This window comes from Sarcophilus harrisii, chromosome 4, assembly GCF_902635505.1.
Source record: "Sarcophilus harrisii chromosome 4, mSarHar1.11, whole genome shotgun sequence".
NCBI lineage: Eukaryota > Metazoa > Chordata > Mammalia > Dasyuromorphia > Dasyuridae > Sarcophilus > Sarcophilus harrisii.
Genome location: NC_045429.1, coordinates 380,608,506 through 380,634,568, shown reverse-complemented (window position 1 = coordinate 380,634,568; position 26,063 = coordinate 380,608,506). Strand labels below are relative to the sequence as shown.

General features: G+C 31.5%; 1 protein-coding gene across 15 annotated transcripts in view; it reads left to right on the top strand.

Annotated features, from left to right (window-relative positions):
- CEP170 (centrosomal protein 170) overlaps positions 1-26,063 on the top strand; it is a 174,279-nt gene that overhangs the window by 92,386 nt on the left and 55,830 nt on the right. For 9 of the 15 annotated variants that reach the window (XM_031968531.1, XM_031968532.1, XM_023502038.2 and 6 more), the window contains 2 exons: positions 4,838-5,317; positions 12,351-12,997. In XM_031968531.1, the coding sequence (XP_031824391.1) occupies positions 4,838-5,317; positions 12,351-12,997 (1,127 nt within the window). The remainder of the gene's footprint in view (positions 1-4,837; positions 5,318-12,350; positions 12,998-26,063) is intronic. The other 6 variants (XM_023502042.2, XM_031968535.1, XM_031968538.1 and 3 more) reach the window with 3 other exon arrangements.

Genomic DNA, 26,063 nt, shown 5'->3' with positions numbered 1-26,063 from the left:
TTTCAGATATGGATCATATTTTACAATTGTATGATAAATTTTAATGGTACAGAAAAGACAAGAATGTTCATACATACTTGCACCATTCTCTTAATGTTTATTGCACTGTGAGATAAGTGCTAACAGTTGAGGAAAAGACAGATCCAGAGAGATTAAGTGATTTTCTCATGGTCACATGAGCTAAAGCTAAAATCCCAATCTTCCTGACTTCAAATTCTGCATCCTATTTTCCCCTCAATAAATGGTATTTCTGTCGCAGTTACATAGATGGAAAAGGGACTAGATTTGAAAGTCACAATACCTGATTTTTAGCTCTAGCCCGATCACTTCAGGACATTAATTAATTAATTCAGAACATTGGTTGATTAATTGAACGTCTCTTAACTTTATCTGTGAACTGAGAACAGTAATCTTTGAACTGCCTAGTTCACAAAGTTGTTTTGAGAATTAATTAAAAATATATTTTAAAAATTTTATAACTATAGGGAGCTTTATAAATAGAGAGGTAGAGCCTGGACCTGTTATTTCATTAGGATAGGGAATTCCAGATGAGAAAATACCTTCTAACAATTTAGGTCAGTACCTTCCTTGCAACTTAGGATCTGAGAGAATTGCCTGTAGTACAAGTTTAAATGAATTTGAGTTATTATTATCATTATTATTTATGTTATTGAGTGCTGTGCTATGCCACATAAAAGAATTTTGTAACATCTATTTTAGTTATTTTCTGTTTTGGAAAACTTAGATGAGTGGCTTTTACTTAAACAATATTATATATTAAGCTGGTGTTCATAATCCTTTGAAGGAATAGAAAAGTGAGAGGAATTATTTTGAGGTTTGACAACTTTTGAAAAGTTTATTAAGGAGAACCAGAGGAAAGATTATCTTCTAATCATCTTTCAGAAAAAAGGAAGCTTACAAAGAAGCTAGTGTCTTTATTTTTGACTTCATAAAGCAGACTATACTCTAACTGAACATTATTAACTATAATATGATAGACACTGTCCTAAGTGCTGGTTATACAAAGAAAGACAAAAAAAAATTTCCTACCTTTGAGAATCATACATAGTAATGTTAGAAGTGATTGATACTATATAGAAATCCTTAAATGTTAGTTTAAAAAGTGAGTGAATAAATACATGAAAAAATTGAAAATTGGCCTATATCTCAAATATGATAGCAATCTAGATTTTTCCATACTAGAACTAATTCCTTACCATTTGAGTGGGTTAGACAGTAGCATTGTTAAGGAGCTAATCTCGATACTTCTTCCACTTTTATTTTCCTTATCTTTCTAGCTCTAGAACAAATGTGCAATATTATAAATAGTAATGGAAGAATGATTTTCTTATTGAAAATCTGTTTCATGTGTTTTAAAGGAAAAATATAATGTAAATATATGAGTTCTAAAACTCTGATTATACCATAACAAATTTTTGAGAATTGTGATTCATTTCTAGTTGAAATAAATCCCATTTAACTTGTTATTTAGTGTTAAGTGTAATTTTATGCTGATTCTTTCTATATTGGTCATTTGTGTATGCTATTATGTATGTAGAATAAATTTCTGATAAAGAAAATATTTGGATTAATATTCTGACTAAAAATGTAAGGGGGGCTATGAGGATAGTTTGGAATTGCCAAGAACTTGTACCTTAGAACATGTAATGCCAATAATCAGAGATAGGGGGCACATTGACCAAATATATAGTCCAAATTCTGGCTGAAAGAAAAAAAAAACTTTTTTTTTTTTGAAGCAATTGGGGTAAAGTGACTTGCCCAGGGTCACATAGTTAGGAAGTGTTAAGTGTCTGAGACCAGACTTGAATTCAGGTCCTCCTGACTTTAGGACTGGTACTCTATCCACTGTGCCACCTAGCTGCCCCAAAAATTGTTTTTAAAGGCAGGAAATCCAAACTTATAGCAGATCCCATAAAGATCTTTTGTAAGCAAAGAGGTAAGATAAATGCAAGTGAATAAGGCTGACATTACTGTTTTTGTACAACATGTGTTGGAATTGAAATGTCAGTAATTCAGTCAACATTTATTTTGATCCTATATTATGTGTCAGACACTATGGGTTCAAAGGGAAGGGAAAATAAAATCGTCCTCCTCATGGGGCATTCATTCTAAGAAATGTGAATTGTTTTCACACCAATAGACTAATTTGACTTAGCTAAAAGTATAATACACTGAAACAATTAAATAAATGTTGTTTAAATACATTAATAAGTAAAATTTACCTTTGAGAGTAGAATTTAATGAGCTTAAATGTGTCTGGGCTATATCTTCAATATCTTTATTTGTATAAAAATTATTTTCCTGTTATAGCAACTTACTCTATCGATGCAATTCATTTGTATGTTATATTAACTAGTTGCCTAAAATATTAAAAGGTTAAATGACTTTCCTATAGTCTATAGTATGTGTAAGCCATGCTGCTGCCTCTCCTTTTAGCTTTTATTCGTATTGAAAAAGTGTAATTGCCAGGGAAATACCCCTCTTCCCCCCCCCCCACCCCCCAGACAATTGGGATTAAATGACTTGCCCCAGGGTCACACAGCAAGGAAATGTTAAGTGTCTGAGGGCAGATTTGAACTCAGGTCTTTCTCATTTCAGGGCTAGTAGTACTCTATCCACTATACCAACTAGCTGCCCCAACATTTTTATTTCAGATTGTCAAACTTTTTACCATTCGCATTAAAAAAAATTTCTATTTTTTAAAAACTACTACAGCTAGCAAGTGTTCCTTGATTTAGAATTTGATGTTCTAGAACCTCGCCTAGTAAATTAAACTAGTTTTTCATCCTAAGGACACTTGCCATTTTAAAATTGGTTTTATACTTTCCAATAATATGTAAATACACTTTTTTTTTTCTGTCATGGGCCTTTTAAATAACCTTTCATTATCAATTACATGAATATTCATGTTATATTACATGTTATAATAATAACTTGTTATTAATGAATATTACATATTTTTCTTTTATTTTCCATTTGAAATTTTTCTTTTAAACCAGCAGATCTTCTTTCTTAGTAGTAACCTTCTAATCTTTAAAATTGTTCACATCCAAAGTTATATATTGCTGCCTTATTCATCCACTTGGTATTAAATTTTATCCTATAATCAAAAGGTATCTACTTTTTGAATATTTTTATGAAGAAACCAATGCTAGTATTTAACATCATCACCCTCTAGAATATTTTAAAACTAAACAGTTAACAACTAAATTTTTTAAACTAAACAAAAACAAAATTTAAAAAGACAAATTTTTCTTTTTTGGTATTGATAGAATTGAACTTGAATCATAGGATTTTTAATCTGAAAGTGACTTAGAGGTTATCCAGTCCAACTCCATTATTTTTTAAAGATTAGGTAACTTGGAGAGGTTATTTAACTTTATCCAAGATCACAGAGATTTTAGATGCCAAAGCCAAGATTTGAACCAGGTGTTCTCATTGTAAATGGAGCATCCTTTGCACTATACCACATACCTCCCCAGTTGAAAAATGACTGAAAACATTTAGTTTGTATTCAGTGCCTTTTCTTTTCTGAGTTCTGCTTTTGAATGGGATAGGGATAGATACATAGAGCTAAATCTTCTTAAAGTGTGGAAATTTCCTTCAGACAAATAGGAAGAAATTATTTTGCCACTATCTTGCTTATTAGGATATACTTTTTTTTTTTTTGTTTGCTGAATAATGAAGCACTTTTGTGCTTTTTGTGTGTTTTGAGTTTTGCATCTTTGACCTTAAGATATAATTAAATTTAGTTAATTTTGGAGCACAAAATATGTTTTTTTAATATTGTCTAGAAATCTAAATCTAAATCATTTTAATTTCCATAGCAACAGTGAACTAGTATTCACAAGTTTATTTATTCTTTGTTATTGACTACTAGTAGAGCTAAATTTTATAATTCCGCTTTACTTTGAAATGGTGACATCCATACATAACCATTCTGCTGTATGGAAATTAAGCTCAGTTTTCTTGAGGAGAAATCAGCTAGCAGTATAATTTTCTATTTTTACTATATTTTCACATAAATTCTTTGATTTTTGAGCTACAGGCAAATGAAGACACATAAGTGCTTTTATATTTTGCTATATTATATTTGATTAAAATACATGAAATTATTTTAAAATCAATAAAATGCCAAATTAATGCCTCAAAATAATTTTCACATGTCATTCATTATCAAAGTAATGCCTCCTTAATGATAAAGCAGGATGGTTCATTGGGATAACTTTTAAAACATCTTTTATATATTGACTTCATGTTTGAGTTCTCATATATATGTCTTTTGTCCTTTGAAATTATACTCAACTTTGAATTTACCTTTGCATATAAAAATTTAACAAAAATCTTTTCCATTCTTTATTTAAAAATTAATTCCTTTTTATACCTGCCCAAAGTGAAGTTATTAAGCAGCATTTTCATCTAAATTGAAAATTCCAATTCTATTCCATTGCATTTTGATGAATTCTAATTCAAAGAGGAAAAAAGCATAAGATTAACAGTGACATGCCCATCATTGGCCTGTTTTTCTTAGCTTTGTGTCATGTGTCTCTTACTTAAACTGGATATAATGTGTAAGTTTTGATAATTCCACAAGAAAGAATTCACTTAGTTTGGCATTCTTAACCAAACAAGTTTTGTCTTTCTTCAGTATTGTTCATTCCCCGATATAAATAATAGTTTCTGAGTTTATATGCTCAGACCTTCTATTCAGATTCCTTGTCTTTTGGATTTTAAAGGTAAGTGGTCTTTACAGGATTTCCTATAAATTCCCTGAAATTCCCCAATATTTTGAATTTTCTTTTATTTTTCTCATTAGGATGCAGCATAAATGCCAAACAAGTTGAGGAACAATCTGCAACTACAAATGAAGAAGTGCTTTATCCTTTCTGTAGGGAACCAAGTTATTTTGAAATCCCTACAAAAGAATTCCAGCAGCCATCACAAATAACAGAGAGCACCATTCATGAAATTCCCACAAAAGACATACAAAGCTCCCATGCAGCAGGTGCAGGGCATGCTTCATTTACTATTGAATTTGATGATAATGCCCCAGGCAAAGTAACTATTAGAGACCATGTGACAAAATTTACTCCTGATCAGCGCCATAAGTCAAAGAAGTCCTCTCCTTCAGGAGCTCAAGATCTTCCTGGAATTCAAACTGGAATGATGGCACCAGAAAATAAAGTTGCTGACTGGCTGGCACAGAATAATCCTCCTCGAATGATTTGGGAAGGAACAGAGGAGGACTCTAAAAGTATTAAAAGTGATGTTCCAGTTTACTTGAAAAGGTTGAAAGGTAAAGTTAGTCCCCTCAGTTCTTATTTTGTGGTAAAGAAAATTAAATGATCTTGAAGTGAGCATAATATGTATTGTTGTGTGAATTATTATATGGTAGATAAAAGTTTTCTATTAATTCTGTTTAACATGAAAAGCAAGCAACAGTCATCATCCAACTTTACAATTGTTAATAGTAAATTGCCTTTATTTACTTTTTCCCTTCCCTTTCTGTTTTTTTTTGGGGGGAAAGGACAGAAAGGTAGGAAAGGTCTGGTTCTGTGATTTCAGTAGTATATACTGGGAAGAAAATTCCTTCCACTAAGATCAGTGACTGTTTAACAACTTAAAATATTAGGGAATTGTTGGAGGAGGATGAAAAGTTAAATTATTTGTTCAACATGGTTAAATATCATTAACTATCAGAAGTGAGATTTGTACGCAGATCTCAACACTTTGAGATCATACTGCCTATTTTCTTGTGAAAACCAAGTTGCCGATGTCAGTTGACTTGTATATTATTCAACATACTTATTTTATTTCTCATCAGAATTAAAGTATTAAAGTAAAGTATTAAAGAATTAAAGTAAAAAAATGATGGAAGTGAAGGATTTAAGCAGAATTAAGGGGTGGTACTATAATACTTTTATTAAAATTCCTATATATCTAGGCTTTGGATGAGATTTTAAATCATTTAGATATAGTATAAGAATTACATATTTATAAAAATGACTACTATTTAGTATATTCAAATGGATATTAATTATTAAAAATCAGAATTATATATGGAAATATAGATACTATCTTTACCTAATTTTTTTATAAAATATATTTTATATGAATGCAGATTCACATATTTAGATGTTTGCTTGTGAGATGCTTCTCATGTTTTATAAATGTAATACTAGTGAAAGGTAGGTAGATTTTACAATAGAAATACAGGCATAGTTCAACCAAATTATCCAATTGATTATTTCTTGGTTTGCTACTTAAATGTTTACAAAGTAAAATCTAATTGGGATTAACTGGAGAGTTTTACTACGATGATTTTTATTTCTAAAACCATCTTTAAGTATCATGAATTTTATTGGAAAATAAATAGTATTAGTCTTACAATATATTGTATTTATCTTGCTATATTTCAGAGTATTTATAATGTATTATAATTTTACTTTCACTATTAGGTGAGATTAACCAGGACACAAAATATTGTCCATTGGAGTTCTGCCAGTTTGATGGAAGAATAGGAGGCTGTCATGTCGCCTTTTTCTACTGGCCCCACATAAGACTGGTTCACTTCCAAGTCAATTCAGCAAGCATTTATTAAGCATCTTTTATTTTCAAGGCACTGTGCTGAGCACTGAGGGTAAAAAGAAAGGCAAAATAAATATTTGTCAAGTACCTACTATGTGCTAGAAGAGATACAACATTTAGAGAAGAATTGGTCACTAACCTCATCTAGGAATGAGGACATGATACAATTTAGTATTATAAATTAGTAGATACTAATTTAGTACTTGATAAGTACATAAAAGAGGATCACAGAAAATGTTATATGAGGTCAGAGTAGGAGAAAGATCATAAATATATGACTGTCATATATTTGTGTATTACCATGAGATAATTTGATTCCTTTTAAAATTATTTTAAGTCTTCGGTGACATGACCATTGGTATTTCAACTACTGAAATAAAGTTCATAATCATAACTGATCCAAGAAAAGACTAATTGTGTTAGCGGCTAGTTTATACTATGATATCATAGTATGTATATATTTTATAGGATTTTTCATCAAAGTATATTTTTAAAAGTTTTAGCTTCAAAGAATAGGCTTTAGTTATCTAAAAAATCATTATAGGTTTGGCAAAGTGAGATTATTATATATGTATAAATGATACAAAATAGCAGTATTATCAGGTTATCATCTCTGTTGCTTTTACCAAGTTTTTAAATTGTTCCTTATTAGATCTGCAGTTTAAAACTTATAATTATTAAATTATATCATTAACCAGCATAAAACCACTGTCAAAACTTAAATAAAAGAGCTAAGTAATTACTGATGAGTTTAACAAATGTTTGAAAATGTTATAATTGACAGTTTAGTTTTATTTTTGTACCACGCTGACTTGATATCTTTTACTATCACAATCTTAAGAGATGGGTATACTTCTGCTTTCTAGCTAATATCAAGGTTATAAGTTATCTTGAAGAAAAAAAGACTAGAAAGGAAAATTAGGATTGTTTTAAAAAATCCTTTATTACTTTATTACTTCTGTTGTTGACAGCTAAGTTCAAGAAAAACCTGTGAAAGTAATCCCCATTTGACTTGGGAATACATACTTTTTTTCCTAAGCTCAAAATAGTTTCCCCCAAAAGATAAAACAAAACAGTTTTATTGTTATTAAACTCATGTAATATAAGTGCTTAATGATGAGTTATTTTTTAAAAAACTTATTTAGGGGGTTTTCTTTTGGATATAAATCAATATATAACAACTCTATTTAAAAATATTTGGAGATGAAACCTCAATCATTAAAATTAGTTTTCTTCTAATTTTAAATTACAATTAGGAAATTTTGTTGGGGGTGATTCTTAACACCCACTGAATTGAATAAAGCCAGAAAGTCAGACATCTGAATCGATACCTATCATAGTAGGGGATAACAAAAGGAAGGACCATTGATAAAGTTGGGTTTTTTTTTTAATTATTTATAAAAAGAATGTTGTGTACTGCACATTGAATTTATATTTTAGTAACATTTTGGTGACCAGAAAACCCATTAAGTTAGTGCATTATCTGGACAGTTAAGTTTTTAGTTTTTCTAAAAGAAAAGTAAATATTTCTATTAATTGGTATTGAGATGAAACTTTCTTTTTTGAAAATTTTTATGTAGTGTTTTGTATTCAAAAGAAATTATAAATATTGTAGTTGTTGCTTATAAGACTGATGGAGATACCCAAATAATTGAGGAAGAATTAAGATTTGGTGAAGGTAAACACTAGACTTGGGAGTAGAAGACCTAATTTCTAGGCCTCTAGGAAAGCTCTATCACCCAGTTTCCATATATTTAGATGAAGTAGGTGAACTAAATAATAACCCACATTTTCATAATACATTATGACTATAGATAAGGGAATTGAAATGATCTGCCCAAAGTTGTGGCAAAAACTTAGATCTGAGCCCATATCCCACTGACTGCATTCTAGGGCCTTTTCTGCCACAATCCACAAAATTTCAATTCTGTACAATGCCTTTAGAACAAAGATTATCTTTTTACAACTGTCAATTTGAAAAAAAACAGAAAAAATTAGAATTTCACTATTTCGAGTTATTATTTTCAGTTCTAAAGATGTAGACTACTTTTAAAACATAACTAAATACAAACAACCTGTGATATCAGTTATAAAGTTTCATGTTCGTTCTATAATTGTTGCTGGTTAATTTTGATTTCTGTTTTTTATTCAGCAGTTAGGAAGATTGGTATGGGCTTCATGTAGAATTCATTGTTTCAATTCAGTTTTAAAGAAAACCAAGAATTTTAAGATGTAGAGGTGAGAAGGGACTGCGTCCCTGTCATTGGAGAGTATATATTTGTTGCCTTCAAAAAGCACATAGATGATAGATGGAAGCACCATTTTTGAAGAACCATAAAACGATCAGTTTGGCTAGACCATAATGTGCATGAAAAGAAGTATGATGTAGTAGTAATATAAAGAGTGGCTGGGATTTTGTGAAGGGCTCTTAATGCAAAGCAAATTATCATAGATAAAATAAGGAGCCATAATTTTCAGAGAGAGAGGGGCGAGGGGAGGAGGGAAGGAAAGAAGGAAGGAAGTATGATAGAAAGGATGATTTGGAAGGAAAGATAATTATTTTGGTTTTGAATATATTGAGTTACTGATATGGAACTTAAGCTCAGGAAAGAGACTGAGACTGGGCATTTAGATCTAAGAGATATCAACATAAAGGGGATTATTAAACTTGGGGTAGCTAATGAAATCTTCAAGAGATAGTATCAGGAGAAGAGTGACTAGGAAAGAGGCTGGGGATACACCCACAGTTACAGTCCTGGGTGTAGATGGTGTTTTGGTAAAATAGTCCAAGGACAAGCACATGAAAATAGAGACTGTCCACAAGGATAGTGTGGTAACTAATGGCTAGTATTGCAGAGAGAAAAAGAAAGATGAAGACTGAGAAAATACCATTAAATTTGTCAATTAAATATATTTTTGAGAGAGCAGTTCCAGTTGAGTGATGGAAGTCATAATCCTAATTTCAAGGGGCTGAAAAATGGGTGAGAAGATAGGAAGAGAAGACAACTATATATAGCTTTCTAGGATTTTAGTGAGAAAAGGAAAAGTGATAAAGGATGGTAGCTCAAAGGATTAGTAGAGTCTAGTGAAGGGTGTTTTATTAAAATTATGAAATGCTTGTACTTGTTTGTAGGTAACAGGAAAGGAGATAGTAGATTGAGATTAAAAATGATGGAAGATGATCACCATGTGGACAGATCTGCTAGAGTAGATGTAAGGGAATGGGTTCAGACAAGGACTTACCCTGGAAGAGAATAAGGGACACACAATGGAGACTAGAGTAAAACAAAAGAGAAGAGGAATTGATATCAAGGGATTGTGAGAGCATGGTCTTTCCTTGAGTCTTCTCTTTGCCATCTACCCCAATTCCTTTAGTTATCATATTTTATGATCTTGAGAGTTTTTGATTCTCTTCTCTTTGATACTCTTTTCTCTATAGGTTTTTGTGGCACTGCTCTTAATCTGATCATCTTCCTGCCCATTTTTTGACTTCTCCAATCCTATGGCTCGTCATCTAAGTTACACCCACTAATTATGGATGGCCCCCAAGAGTCTGTCCATGAAGCTTTTTTCCCCTCTATACTATCTCATGTGGTGATTTCATCAGTTTCTATGGATCCATTAATTATCCGTGCAGTTGAGTATCTCATCAATTTCTACTGTCCTAATATCTCATCTCCAGCAACCTGTTGGGCAACTTGAACTGTTGTCCTATAGACATCTTAAACTCACCCCATCCTGATATTTTTACACACACACACACACACACACACCCTTTCCTTTTCCTCATTTCAACTTTCAGAGACATCACCATCAAAGTTATTTAGGCTGTGTCAGTCTTTGATTCCTTATATTTCATCCACATATCCATATCCCATGAGTTTCTATCTTCAAACATTTCTTATAGATGACTTTTCTTTCCACTCTTGTGCCATTGTGCAGACTCTGATCATCTTGCTTAGGAATTATCACAGCATTCTGGTCAGTTTCTGTGAATTAAAGTTTTTTCTGCTCCATTCTCTCTTCACTCAGTTGCCAAAGTATTCTTCCTAATGTTTAGGCCATGACTATGTCTTCTCCTAATCAGTAAGCTCCTTTTTTTTTCTATTGCCTCCAAGATTAAGCAGGAAAAACTAAGATTAGTTTTGACCTATTAATGCTCTCTATAATTTAGCCCCTTCTTACCTTTCCAGTCTTTTTCCTCTTTATTGTCCTCCACTAGAATTCAGTGATTCCTCACTTGTCATTCCTCATCTTTCTGTTCTGTTCTTCATTTCTTAAATATCCTTCCTCCTTCTACCGCTTAGATTCTCTGACTTCAAAATCTCATCATCTATATATGAGGTTTTTGTCAGTCTTCCCCAGTTTTGTTGGCACTCCACTTCCCACTTAAAATGGAGTGTCCATAATTGATCTTTATAGATGTGGTTTTGCTCTGGTTAATATTCCCTAATCTTGCACAGTATATTTCTTTAATGTGACCCAAGATAATGCTACAAATTAGTTTCCAAACTTTTTGGAAGAATAAAAGTAACCAAGAGTGTTAAATGTTTAACAACTGACTTTTCAGGGAGAAGGATGTACACACAAATATACTTTTAAGTTTAATCTGCATTAGTAATATTTTTTCCATCATTTCCTGAAGTCTGTAGTCATTTAACCAAACAATAAAACAAGACTTGATTTATACTGTTTACTAGTTTGCTGATTTCTGAGATGTAAATACCTTGAAAATTTAGCAGTTCTTTGGAATGGTAGCACAGTACTAAAAATAAATGTTTAATTCCTTTTAATTGAAATTCTGCCCTTTCATGTTGTAATTTATCATTACTTGCTATAATTTATAAAGACAAATGATAATGTTAATAGCTATCATGTTTATAGTATGTTTTCAAGTCCTATTACTTATATTATCATTTTATCCTCATAACAATTCTGTAAAGTGGTTGCTAATTAATATCTGCATTTTATAGGTGAAGAAAATGTAATAGAAAGATTATGATTTGTTGAGTGTCATTTGGATTTGGAGAGTGGATTTGAATTTAAATCTTTCAGACTTTCAATCTTAACACTCTTCTATGTTACCTAATTTTCTTGTCTTCATAAAAAGTACTTTGATATCTATTATATATGGCTCTAGATAATACCATAAAAGTTTCCTATGTTTATTGTTCAGTAGAGTAAGTTTACACTAAAGTTATAATGTTTAACTTTAGCTTTAGCAAGTTAATTAAAGTCAAATTTAAAAAAATCAACATTGGAGTCCTATTACTCAAAGTATGAAAGCATTTATCATTTTTGTGTGATTAAATAATTTTTCCTTTTAGTTCTTCTTAGAATTATTTGATTATTTAAATAGACTCAATATATAAATAAAGGTGTTTTTTTATTATAGTTTTAAATACAAAACAGTATAGATGATATGGTATTATGGATTATTTTTTATTTTTTAACAAATTATGATTAAGAATTTATAGTGTTGAAATTTAGGTGAAAATAAATAATTGTATTGATGTATTTTTTGATGGGTTTGTAAAGTATATTATTGTTTGGCTAACAGGAACTAGAATATTTTAAGTATTAAATTTGATGCAAGTATGCAGAACCTTTTATTGAAGGGAACATAGAAATCTTGAATAAAATCAAAGCAAAAAAACAAGACTTCTCTGTTTTTTGTTTATGGTATATGTGTGATTTTTTTCCCCCATCTTAGCATCATGATATGTTTTTCTTTGTGTCAGTAGGAAATAAACATGATGATGGCACACAGAGCGATTCAGAAAATGCTGGAGCACACAGGCATTGTAGTAAGCGAGCAGTTCTTGAGGAACATTTAAGGCGTCACCACACAGAACAGAAAAAACTACATCAGAAGGCCCAGTCCACAGAAAAACATCAAGAACAAGTTGTTGTAAGTCAAACTGCTTTTATGATTGAATTCTTTGAAGACAATCCCAGAAAAAGACGATCATATTCCTTTACTCAGAGTGCAGGAGCCTTGTGTCAGGAAACTCCTTATTCAACACCACATGCAAAACTTGAGAAAGCAAAACCTACATCAGCAGATGCCAAAGTAGTTTCTTTTTCTTTACAGACTAGCTCTGCGCGACACAGAGCAGGGCATGGTGTTCTACATGGAAAACTATTAAAACAGAAATCAGAAGAGCCATCAATGTCAATACCTTTCCTACAAACGTCATTGTTAAGAAGTTCAGGCAGCCTTGGGCATAGACCAAGCCAAGAGATAGATAAAAAATTAAAAATTCAGCCTGCTTCTGCTGCTTCTGAAAGGGACAATGATGATGATCAAAGTGACAAGGGCACCTATACCATTGAACTGGAAAATCCCAACAGTGAAGAAGTAGAAGCTCGGAAAATGATTGACAAGGTATGCAACTGAAAACAGAGAAATGAATTTTATTTTTAAATTACTGATTTTGGAATTACGTTAAATTAAAACAGAGAATATACAGTATTGGTGCTTTTTTGTCCTGGCAAACTTATATAAAACTTGACAATGATTCTAGAATGAATATGATTTAGTTATACCTGTGGAATTCTAGTGACCTGAGTTTTCATATATAAAATTATTTTGGGAGGGGTTTAAAATATTGGAACCTGTAACTTAACAGTGTTGTAAATTGTGCTATTAGCTCCCATGGCAAATACTAATTTTTTGTAAATACTGAAAACTCAGCCAATGGTTTTTAAATATAAATTTATGCTTCTTATTTTCATTTCAATAATAGTTATGAATATTTTGTTTTGAACAATTTTTCTATGTTTTATTTTATTACTTTCCACATACTGTTGCTTTATGAGTTGAAAAAAATTAGTGAGAGGGGCAGCTAGGTGGTGCAGTACATAGAGCACCGGTCCTGAAGTCAGGAGGACCTGAATTCACATGTGGCCTTAGACGTTTAACATTTCCTAGCTATGTGACCCTGGGCAAAAAAAAAAAAAAAAATTAAAAAAAAAATATATATATGTTAGTGAGAATAATAATAGTAATAACAAAGCCTATAGCATTTCTGTAACACATTAAAATTATATTATCTCATTTGATCCTTATAATCCTGGGAAATCTTTTTTTTTTATTATTATTATACTGATTTTAAGGTTAAAAGATTTGTTTAGGGTAATATAACTAGTAGGTTTATTGAGGCAGAATTTAAAGTTCTTGACTAAAAAGCCAGTACTATATGCGCTGTGCCACCTGCTACTTTTTTTAGCTATTTTTTTTCTTTAGCCCTCTAAATACTACTGTAAAGGATACAGAGTTATTCATCTACTTCTTAGAATTGCTTTTAAATGTTACTGATCTAGCCCAATTATTTCCCTTTTCTATGTTCATTTCAAGTTTAAAGAGAATGTAAGTCTTATTGCTGTACTAGGAGGTTAATTTTAATACTAGATCATCTCTAGCTATTGATTTCATTATAAAAGAAATGTAAAGACATCAGTGTTATCATGGGAATTGTTCATAGGACTGGAAAATGAATCATGGCATTCTGAGTTCTTTAAGGGGCAAATTATTATTTTTCTTCCCAATTTATTTTAAGAAAATCCCTACTTTCTCTTTATTTTTAAATCTAAATATTTTTAAAATTAAATTTTGACTATAATATAAAAGAGCATGGAATAGAATTTAAAAATCAATAATTAAGGCTTTGTAAGACACTTAGATGATACACTATACATTCTTATACTTCTTAAAAGATTAAATTTCAATGTAGATGTTTTCTGCAAGCTATAATGAATTAACTAAATTAATTAAGCTTTCTTCTTTAAAGACAAATAACTATTTTTAATACTTTATACTGGCCTATTTTTATAACTTTGAAACTATCTTACCATTTTTGCTTCAAAGGTTTTAATTTTGCTTTTTCACACTCAAATTTTGTTGTCATTTTTCTTCCTGCCAAAATAATTACTGTTTTCCACCTGACCTAAATAATTTATATGTTCCTGCACTTTATTATAAACATAATTTATATGTTCCTACACAAAGCCAACAAAGTAGAGTTTTCAAGCTATGATGATACAAATGAGTCAGATGTGATTGATTTTTAAAAGTGTAAAAATGATACAGAGCTGTGAATCAAGTAGGGATCTATCTTATAGACCACTTTTGAAAAAATCATATACCAAATAGTTTGCCACATAAAGAAATAGTATAATTTATTCGTAGTGTAAAAGTAAAACTTGTGGGAAACGGTGAAGTTGGTAATTTTATCACATATTTAAGGTTATTAAAACTTAAAAAACAAATACACAGATGTCCAAATAATTGCCTCTATATTCTTTCAAGCTTTTCTATAGGAAGGATGAAAAATGTAATAATTCATGCTTTAACATTTTAAATCATATTTTTTTTGTTGTTGTTTATTAATGTGACTCCTTAACCAAAACATACTTTTAAATTCAACTTTTTTTTTTCTTTTTTATCCTAAATCTTGTTGAAAAGTAAAATCATAGGCAGGGAGAAGGACTAATATAAATGCCATCACTGGGCTGCTCAAAATAACAGTTTGTTCACATTCCTTTATCTTTTCAGGATTTTAGTTTTTCAAGATCTAGATCATGTAAAATTCTATGTTCTGTGGCTCTTTAGGTGCTCTGTGAACTACAACTCTGCCACTTGCTTCTTTGGGACCTTGGATAAATCATTTTTCTGTTCTTCATTTTTATCATCTTTTGGAGTAAGAAACTTAAAAGTGCATATATATAATGGGCAAGTCCATTTTACACTTGAACTTCAGTTTATCTCTAAAACAGGAGTGAACAAGATCATCTCTAAGATCAATTTCCACATTCAGTGGGTCTCAGAATATAGTAATTCATGAATCATTTCTATCTTAAAATGAAACCAGAGTGATAAAACTAGATACATCTGCTCCCCTTATCTCCTCTTGCACAACTAACTCCTTCATTCATGTTCTTGCCATCTTTTGCTGGTTTTTATTGAACTGGGTTTCTTTTTGTTTTCTGTCTCCTACATTTTTTTCCATTCTCAATCTCCTGCCCAGTGATTTCCTTTGGCTCAATTCTAACCGTATTAGTCCTCTACTCAGTAAAATTCCTTTTGTTCCCTATTGCCTGTGGGATAAAATTGAAATTCTCCTGTTGAGTTTTTAAAGACCTTGATATATTGTCTTCTAGCTTCATTCCATGTAATTTCTTTCCCCTCACTCTATGTGGTCCAGCCAAACTGACCTTCTATTTCTTACATGTAGTTCTCTTGTCTCCTTGTTTCTAAACCTTTAAGATTAGTTTATTTCACATGCCTTGAATGCATCTCAGCCCTTCTCTGCTTCAAAAGGTCTTTTACTTCTTTCAAGGACCAACACAAACTTTGCCTGATCTCCCCAAATGCTAATGACCTCCCTCCCTAATATTCTGAGTTAGAGCTCTTTGTCGAAGAAATCCACTTCCATCAGAATACATCCTCATACAGTATCGTTGTTGAGGTATATAATGATCTCCTAGTTCTGCTTATTTCACTTAGCATCAGTTCATGTAAATCTCTCCAAGCCTCTCTGTATTCATCCTGCTCGTCATTTCTTACAGAACAGTAATATTCCATAACATTCATATACCACAATTTACCCAACCATTCTCCAATTGATGGGCATCCATTCATTTCCCAAGAAATCCCATCTTTCTGAAACTGACATCCTTTGGTCCTAGATTATCCTTCTCAGACATTTTTCACTGGCTAAGATAGTCATAGGTTTTTGCTTTCTTAGCCTCCTAATACTACTTTCTCTTTAATGATATATCCCTCCTTGATTTTTCTTCAATAATATCTTCTCTTATCCTGGGCTTTCCTCAACACAAGTGTCAGAAATAACAGTTGTTTAAGGTTATAGAGTAGAATTCAGATTGAGTTTAAAGTACACCATGGGTAGAAATGTAGTACAGAGTTGTCATTCTTAAATGCTGATGCATAGGCTAACCTGTAGAAATTTTTTGCCAGTATCAAAACTCAAGGAGCTAAAATCCTTGTTTTTTAAAACTTATGGACTTAATTGGCTCTTTTTTTTTTTTTTTTTTTGTCCCAAGTGATTATTCTTTCTCTTCCCATCCCTACTCTATCCCCCAAGTAGATGGGAACCTATGTCTTAGTCTTACAAGGACTGAACAATTTGAGTTGTATTTATTTATTGTTTGTTTATTTTTTCATTTTTGCCCTAATCTTGAAAAAAATAAAGAAAACTCAGCATGTTAAGATCACATAGTTATTAGGATACTTTTAAGTATTAATCTCACGTGAGATTCTGATCCGATAACCAAGGAATAATCATATTACTGGAAGATTTAGATCATATAAATTATGATACTCCAATTATAAATAAAACCAGAAGAAAAAAATAAGTCTCAGCCAAAAAAGAATGACTTAGAAGCTTCTTCTTGGAAATTCATAAAAAGAGTTAGTGGAAAAACTAGTCACCCAATTTTTGTTGCCGTACTGTCCTATTCTGAATTCCTCTATAAATGGACTTTGTTTATGACTTCTTTCTCCAAGCTAGGTGATCTGGGATCATCTTCCAAAGCTCATTTCCTTACAGGGAATGTTTAAGGGCTACCATTTAAATTTTATATCATCATAAGAAGCATAAACAACATGGCAGTAATCCTACCCAGAAGTTCATTTAATAGCCACCTTTGACAAATGCAAAATGTTCCTGAATTTCACTTTCAGCAATAGCTCCTACTAATGCTAAATGCTAAAAAAACTCTAGGAAAGTGATCGCTCACCATCTGGGTCTTCCAAAATCAGACCAGGCTATTGGTAGACTTTTTCCTTTGGAAAGTCAAGTCATCTATTCATGATAACTTTGTTGAAGTCACTGGATCACTCAGGAAATTTCCAAATTGATTACCACAGATTACCAGCTCAATAGGCCATAGGAAAGCAACATGTTGGTGAACCTGGTAAAGCCAAGCCTAGGCTTTCTGCTTTAGCAACAATCCCCTGCCTACTGTTTTCTTACTTAATAAGTACACTAGATGCCTGCACTCATTTCTTCCTTCCTTGTTCCTTCTTTCTACTCTTCCCCTTTCCTTTTCTTTTTATCTTCTCACTTAATGCCTCAGATTAGACAGGCTACTTAAATGTATAAATAATTGTATTTTAGATTTTTAAAAAAGGAAAGAAACCGAAAGTAAAACTCTAGGGGAAAAATAAAAACTCAAAACCAAAACCAAACTTATTTATTTTTAATTATGCTAGTTACCTATGTAGGTAACTCTTTAGCAACCTTAGAAACCTTGTTTACTTTGTACTCAGGGAAACTGTATGTACTTTTAAAAAAGTTAGTGGAGTTAACTTTTATCATGTATCCAAAGTGGAGCAGTAACACTGTTTTGCAGGACATTTGCTGTGATTATTTTGTAATGCTGCAGTTATGGGAAGCATTAACAACAAAAAGAACTGTAAAACTATAAAAACTGTAAAAATCACCGTAAAACTAATTGTTTTTAACCTACCAACATCTGCTGAAAATGAACCGATAAAGTAATTCTACAACTAATTTAACAAGCCCTTCTAAGTTAAGTGAACTTATGTTTTAATATTTGGTGATACTCAGTAGAAAATTAGACAGAGAAACAAAAACATTTTGACAATCAGGGTTGAGAAGTAAGGAATAACTTCTAATCTATACAGAAACTTCACACCTGTACATGATGAATTCTTTCCTCAAGAAATGAGGCAGTTGGCACCAGAAGGACAAGTGCCAAATACCATTACCACACAATGAAAATGATTATGTAGCAGATCAGGAGCAAGTGATTACCTAGCAGGAAAACTAATTAGGGAAAAATATGTTTGATAGTGCCCCATGTATAATTGTGATTATATTAGAGATTACATATTAGAGTGATAAAACCACCATATTACTGTTTATTCCTACTTCACCTTGAGCATGAAGAAAGATTATAAGGAAGTCAGTAGAAACACAACAAAGGCTTTCTGGAGCTGATCAGGGGTTCTGGAAAAGTCAGCTAAAGATATTTTTCTCATTAGCTCCACCAACTTAAGCTGTATAGGACTTTTTGTGGGCATCATGAAAAAGATTCTAGAGTCATATTCAGTATGATAGTATGCTTGTACTGGGAGAGGCATGTGGAAACCAAGACAACTACTGATTCATGGTCCCATTTTATGCTTATTCCACTCATACCCTTTTAGAAGGTTGGGCAAAATCACAGATACTGTTTTAAATTGTTATTCCAGCTCTCACTTTTTTTTTTTTTTTTTTTTTGACATACAGTGTTAATAGATAGAGAACTGGGCCCAGACCTGAATAAGATTAGGATTATGAACTAGATTGCTTTTCAAAAATTGTATTGTTTGTTTAACAGTTTCAGACTTCTCTGTTGAAAAAGTCCCTTTTCAAAAAATAGCAATATTTTTCCAATGTTACTGTTTGGTTATAAATCATAGAATTCCTTGGTCTTTTAAGTAATTAAAGTTGTAGTCAACCAAAGAACAAGAAAAAATTCATGAGTTGGAGTCGGCAATAAAATGTTATCCACAGTGAATTATGTAGGACAAAGGGTATAAAGAGACATGTATAACAAAAAAAGACATGGGATAATCATGAAGCAAGAGTAAAGGCTAACCAGGGCAGCAGATAATAGTATTCCAACAGTATGAAGAGATCTAAAAGAAATTCCCCCAAAAGACTGGATAAATTCCCTTATGAAGCATGTTTTTGTTTGTTTGGCTTTTTTTTAGCTGAAAGGCAATTGGGTTTAAGCGACTTGCTCAGGGACACACAACTAGTGAGCATTAAGTGTCTGAGGCTGGATTTGAATTCAAGTCTTCCTAATTCTCCATTAAGGTTATTTGGCTGCCTCTTAATGGAGTATTTAAGAAATGCCTAGGTAAGATGTTTCCCTTTAGATGTTTCTGAAAGAACCAGCCTGGCTATAATGTTATGATACATTTTGCTCATTCAAATGGAAGTATAAGGCTTAATTTGAGGCTTTTGTTGGCTGGAATATTCAGAGTGATGGCAAAGGATACATAAAATCTTGGTCATCCTTGGTGTTATGGTGGTCTGAATTAAATGCATGAGGAGGGCAGTGTCTACTAAAGAGAATTCCCTTGGACAGGGTCCATTGACTGAGTTCTCTGCCTTTCTTTCTATTGAATCATAGACTTGCTGGGTTCTCCTTCTCTCCTACATAATAAGGTAATTTACTCTCTTATGGTAGTCTAATCTTTATATAGAAATTAGAGACAAATCCTATTTCCAATCTTAACTCATGTATGATATCAGAAGTGGGAGAACCGGTCAGGGACAACAAAACATATTACTTAGTATCTGAAGTGATAAGGAACAAATAGTTTTCAGTAGATCTCCACAAGAAACTTGCATGATTGGTTAGCAAAGAAAGTATGACTTTAACAAGAATATTTAATACTGAAGAGATCATGGAAGAAAGTAGAAAAATTCAATTTAATAAACACCTGTTACTGTACTAGACAATGGGAAGACAAAGTAAAGTGAAACAATACCTGCCCTCAACAACTCATATCGTACTTGGAGTACAGAAGTAAATATGCAGAGACCTAGTATGCACATGTGCAGAATTAGTGTGCTGGATAGTGGGGCTTTGGACGTGGACTCATGAAAAGCCTTAGTTCAAATCCCACCTCACTAGCTTCAAAAGCATGGGAAAATCACTTAATCTTTCTGTACCTTTCTTAGCATCAAGGTTCTTCATCTGTACACTGAAGGAATTTGGAATTTATGACCTCCAAAAGCCCTACCAGCTTTACAGTTGTGATCCTAATTTTGGATGGGAGTATAATATGTTCTGGGAAAATTAAGAAATAGAAAAGACCTCAGAAATGAAGTGTTACACATTTCATATAAGATGTGGGATAGCATTAGCTAGAATATTTAAAGAAGAAGAAAGATTTAATGGTTGTTGATGAATCAAGGTAACTTACTTGGTATCTTTAAATCAGAGGTTCTTAAAAGACTGTGAATAGATTTTAGGGGTCCATGATTGTAGATGAGAAAAAATTGCTTATTTTCAATAACCTGTAACTGAAATTTATCTTTACCTTCCATTATTATTTTAAAAAAAAACATTCTGAGAAAGGTTCAGAAAGTTTCACCAGACTGCCAAAAGAGTTCCAGTATTGCCCCCCAAAAGTTAATAACCCCTATCTTAAGTGGTTTTTTGAAGATTACAAATAAGATCCAAATAAGCCTCTGGGGTGTTATAAAAAGCACTACTTTTTTATTCAGGTTTTCCAAAATGAAATTTCCCTGATGTAGACCTGACTGTCTCTTTTCGCTATTATGCTTACCAGTGAGAAGTATGGCAAGGACATACTGCATGTCTGCCAGCTGGCCCCATTCTTTGGCCATCTAACCTCTTGTGACAAAGTTTCTCTATAGAAGGTGAAAGTACTTCAGATGCTCCTGCATTGCCCAGTGGTCAGTTCTCCTATAATAACTAAAATAGGATTTTTTAGAAAACAGGTCTTTTTTCTTTTGGGTGAGTGAAAGAAGAGGAAGTACAAATAAGAGAAATATTGTTCCTTTCCTTGAAAAGCTTAAAATTTAATGGGAAAAGACAACATACAAAAGCAAGCTGACAAGAAGGTGGGAGTATTTTTTAGTATATTTTTGAGTTTTATTGAAATGTTATATGAACCAGAAATTAAAATATAATTATATCAAGTAATAAATTGTCACAGCTTTGACATTGAAACCATACAAATTTTGGAAGGCAGATTTCAAAAATGTACTCATATAGACTTGTTCCTAGATGCTACCCTATTGCTGTAAAGACATTTTCAAGTGTTCAGATTTCCCATGAGCATGTGTACTGATTTCTCTCATTATAATTTAGAAAGTCTATAATGTTGTTACTTTTACTGTTTGTTGAACAATTGCATTTTGAAGTTACACTTTGGGAAAACATATTGTCTCTCTTATTCATCTTATGCATACAGGAGACCTTATTGTACAGCTATGTTTTGTCATTTTTGTAAAATAATTTAAACCCCTCCTGTAAAAACATGGGTGAACATTTCAGATTTTATTTTTAGACTCAGGGGAGGTTGGTGCTTTCTGAATCTTTTCAAATAAGAGAATCTCTTAATTTGCTAAAAAGTGAAGTTTTTGAAGTACTATTCTTACTTGCCACATACTATTAATGTTAGGTTTTGTCACATTCAACAAAATATAACAACTAAAAAGAAGGTTTTTCCTGCTAAAACTACAAGGTGAACAGTGTTAGACTTATTTTCACAAGTATCAACAAAAATTTCATTTCCAGTAAGCTTTGTTCACTTAGTGAGAGGTATCATGTCAATAAGTTTCTCTTTCTATATCTCAACATGAACGTGGTATAGAAGAAATAGCCCTTAATATTCAGAAAAACTGAAAGCTGAATTCTGTTAACAGATTTGCATTACATAAGTCACTTAAACTCGGTGAGTACAGGAATTGTTGTTGGTCTCTGTTTCTCCTATTGTAAAATTAAAATATTTGACTATATTAATCTCAAATACTTTATCAGCTCTAAAATTCTATTATTTGAAGTATTCACTGAAGGCCTCTTACTTATATAAGTGTAATGAATACTAATTAGCTTAATCCATTTGTCTATGATCCCAATTCTATAAGCATCAATTGAAAAGCCTCAGAATTGGAAAAGAATTCAGAGACCATCTAGTTCAACTTGTCTCTGAAAAAGAATCTACTAATAATGTACCAGAAAGTGGTTATTCATATTTTATTTGAAAGCATCTCTTTAGTATTAACCCATGACCTCCTTGACTGGCCCATTATCTACTTATGTATGAAGCTTTTCTTCACCAGAAATATGAAAAAACACATGGCCAACCATAAATCCTTAAAACAATCTGCCAAGGACCATTCCTCATTATTCATTAGGTCCAGAGCTTTCACTAGTTTCAGATCTATCTTACTCTGCTATTGTATAGCCCAACCAAATTAGATTTTCAAAATTGAAAAAATATTAGCAAAGCAAAGCATCCTTGAAAAAAATCACATGTAAAACATATTCATTAAGCAATCATCTAGCTTTTCCTTGAAGTCCTCCATTGATGGGAATCCTACTACCTTTGGACTTCCAACTCTAATTTCCATTTAAAATACTAGCTACCATTTATATAATAAAGTTTGCTAAGTGCTGTATAAATATCTCATTTTAGTTTTACAACAACCTTTGGAGTTAAATTATTATTGGTAGGTGCTATTATTATCCCTATTTTACAGATGAGGAAACAGATCAAGTGATTTTTTTAGTGTCATACAGCTAAATATATCTCCTGCCTTCCAAAGCTCCCCTGCCAAGTATTTCTCTTTTCCATCTTTAACTTCCCTAGTTGCTGCATGAACTCAAAACCTTTCACAATCTTGATCATAAACTTCATCACTTCTGGACACCTTACAATTTATTTTTTATCCTATTTAACACAGTAGCACCCAGAAGTGAAAACATTCCAGATGTGGCCCATTTGAGATTGAGCTATGCTCCTCTTACTGCATCCCAAAATTGTATTCACCTTTTTGCCGTACATTGAACTTGCACTCTATATAAAATAAAATAACCCCAGATTTTTTTTAGAGAAATGATCTTATATTGCTTCCCCTCATCTTTTGAAGTAGAGTGTTACATTCTATATATATTTTTGTAGAGCTTTAAAGTAGAGTTTTAAACTCTTTTATCTAAGATCTTATATTTAATCTAAGTCCAGTATTCTAGCCTACCATAACTATGTGTTAGCTATTCTCCCAGATTTGTGTCATTTGAAAATTCAGTGAGAAAATGTTTTCCCCTAAGTGTACTTGGGATGTAGGAGAGAGACACAAAATATTCATAAAAAAGTAAATAGAAAAAATATAAAATAAAAACAAATTTATTTTGATAGGCAGTAGAAATGACAACATTAACAATTTGGGGAAATCAAAAAGGGTGCTATCTTTGTTTGCTATGCTTTAATCCAATTTATTGATAAAAAATATAAAGCAGCATAGGAATAAGTACAAATATTGAAACCCCTTATAAGTTTACATGGAATCATCTCTAGTTCTTCTTTTAACCCTATTATTTCTAGATTTTGTTGTTGTTGTTCTTAATTCATCTAATTGTAATATTGTATAGTCCACATCTCCACATTTTCCTCGTTTGCAGTCCTTTATCACATTTAACACAGAAGTTGGAATTATCATCTTTTTTTGCAAATGATTATCATAACATCTGACACATAAGATAACCTAATGTCTGATTAAATGATATTTTTATTGTCGTTAGTTATGGGAAAAGGCAGCTCTGGCCCAGTCCTTTATTTACCTCTCAGATAAGAACCTGTGAATATTCACTTATTAGATTTGAATTGAATTTGGGATAGTTTACTTGATATATTTGAATATGAAATGCCTTTTTCTTTTTTTTTTTTTCTTACTAAATACTTACTAAATTGCTAAATAAATAAAAAAAATGCATTTGTCTATGGTACTTTTGACTTGATCATTTTGATGTAGATTTGGATCAGCAGTACTTTTATAAAATGAAGTATGTACTTGCCACAACATGGACCTTTACAGGTAAAAATGTTTATTAGAATGATTAAATTTTTTTAAAAAAACCCAAAAGATTAAACTGTAGGAGAAATATCTTTACTACAGAAAAACCTTCCAGAGAGACATCTGATGAAATATTGAGCACCAATTGAGACATGTATTTATTTATTTTGTTTTATTTTTCTTTTTTTTTTTGACAACATGACTAATTTGGAATATGTTTTGTACAATTTTCAAATATTTAATGGGTATTGTTGTTTACCTTCCCAGTTTTGGATTTAGTAAGGGGATTGAAGGAAGGAAAGAATTGAGAACTAAATTTTTATTTTTCAAAAATCAATATTAGGACAGAGAGAAAAAAAAAGAGGAAGGGGTAGGGAGAGGATTGAGAAGAAATAGATAATTCTGGCATAAGTGTATATATTTAGCTAGGAGATCTCTAGTCGTCAGATTCAGAAGTTCTAAACCTCAGATTTTTGTAACTTATGGGAAATTCTAGATGTGTTCACTAGTAGGGAAATGTCCTATATCAAAATTGTAACTCCAGAAATTCCACTGAATCTCCAAGGTCTTAGAGCTATAATTCATAATTTTCCAACTCCAAGTTTCTAAAGATCAAAAATGGAGCTGGAACACAACTCTAGTTAAGTATCAAGAACCATCTTACTACTGAGATTTCACCATTTTAATAGTTAATATTATAATCTTGCTATGAGCTTGAAGTGAAATTATTGGATCTTATGTAGCAAGAAAATTTTAAGTAGAAAGGACTTCTAGAAAAATATTTTTGTTAAATGTATTTTCTAATACATTTAAAATGTATTAAAATGTAATGTAAAATGTTATTTTCTAATACAAGGCTGTTGTTTCCTGAGACCATCTTGATGCTTAGCCATGGTTTTAAATGTTCCTGATAACATATGCAGTAAATACTTCCCAATTCGTTTTATGTGCACCTATGCTCTTTTATTTCTTAAAATTTGACTTCCTTTTCTTTATGGGTAGCAGTGTGGGGGACATTGTTAAGTTTAGTTCATAATGACATTAATAGAATATGCCAGTTGTTTCTTTTTTTTTTTTTTTTTTTTTTACTTTTAATCTACTCCCTATAGTAGTGGTGTTACTATTATTAATTAATTTAAATTTAATGATATAAATAAATTCTCCTGGATTTTAAGACACTGATTGTAAAATACTTCACAGTTTACTTGATATACAAATAGATGAAAACCATCAAAACTCAATTTATTCCTTTTGTCAAATTTAGTCAAATTAACCGAAATGTCTTTTGTGTGTGTGTGTGTGTGTCCATACACACATACACAGGTATTATATATGTATGTATGCACAAATGCATGTTTATCACATAGCACATACCTATGTGCCTTATGATAAGTAAACATTTATACATACATACATGCATTGAAAAGTTATAATTTGAGGATATCTAGTGGGGAAAATAACATTTTAAAGAATTTGAAAATCTCAAACTACTGAATTTAGGATATGGTACTTTATTTAACTAAGGGATTATGCTTTCCTTTATATAAAATTCATTATTTTGCAAATATCTTGACTCTGCTTATTAAAAAAATTTCTGGGAATATAATTTTTCCAAATATTATTTTCTCAAATTCCTGGAATTATTTATAGGAAAAAGAAGATTTTTTTTTTGACACTGTTCTAAAGTTCCTTGTCTAGATTTATCAGTAAATACTTTCTTGATCTCATATGTAAATCATATTTGTATTAGTTATGGTCTAGTAAAAATGTCTGTAAAGAATAGATATTATAAATTAATAGTAAAAAGGAACATTAAACATAGATTTGATGTTTCTGTGAATACATTTTTGTATTGATACATTTTTA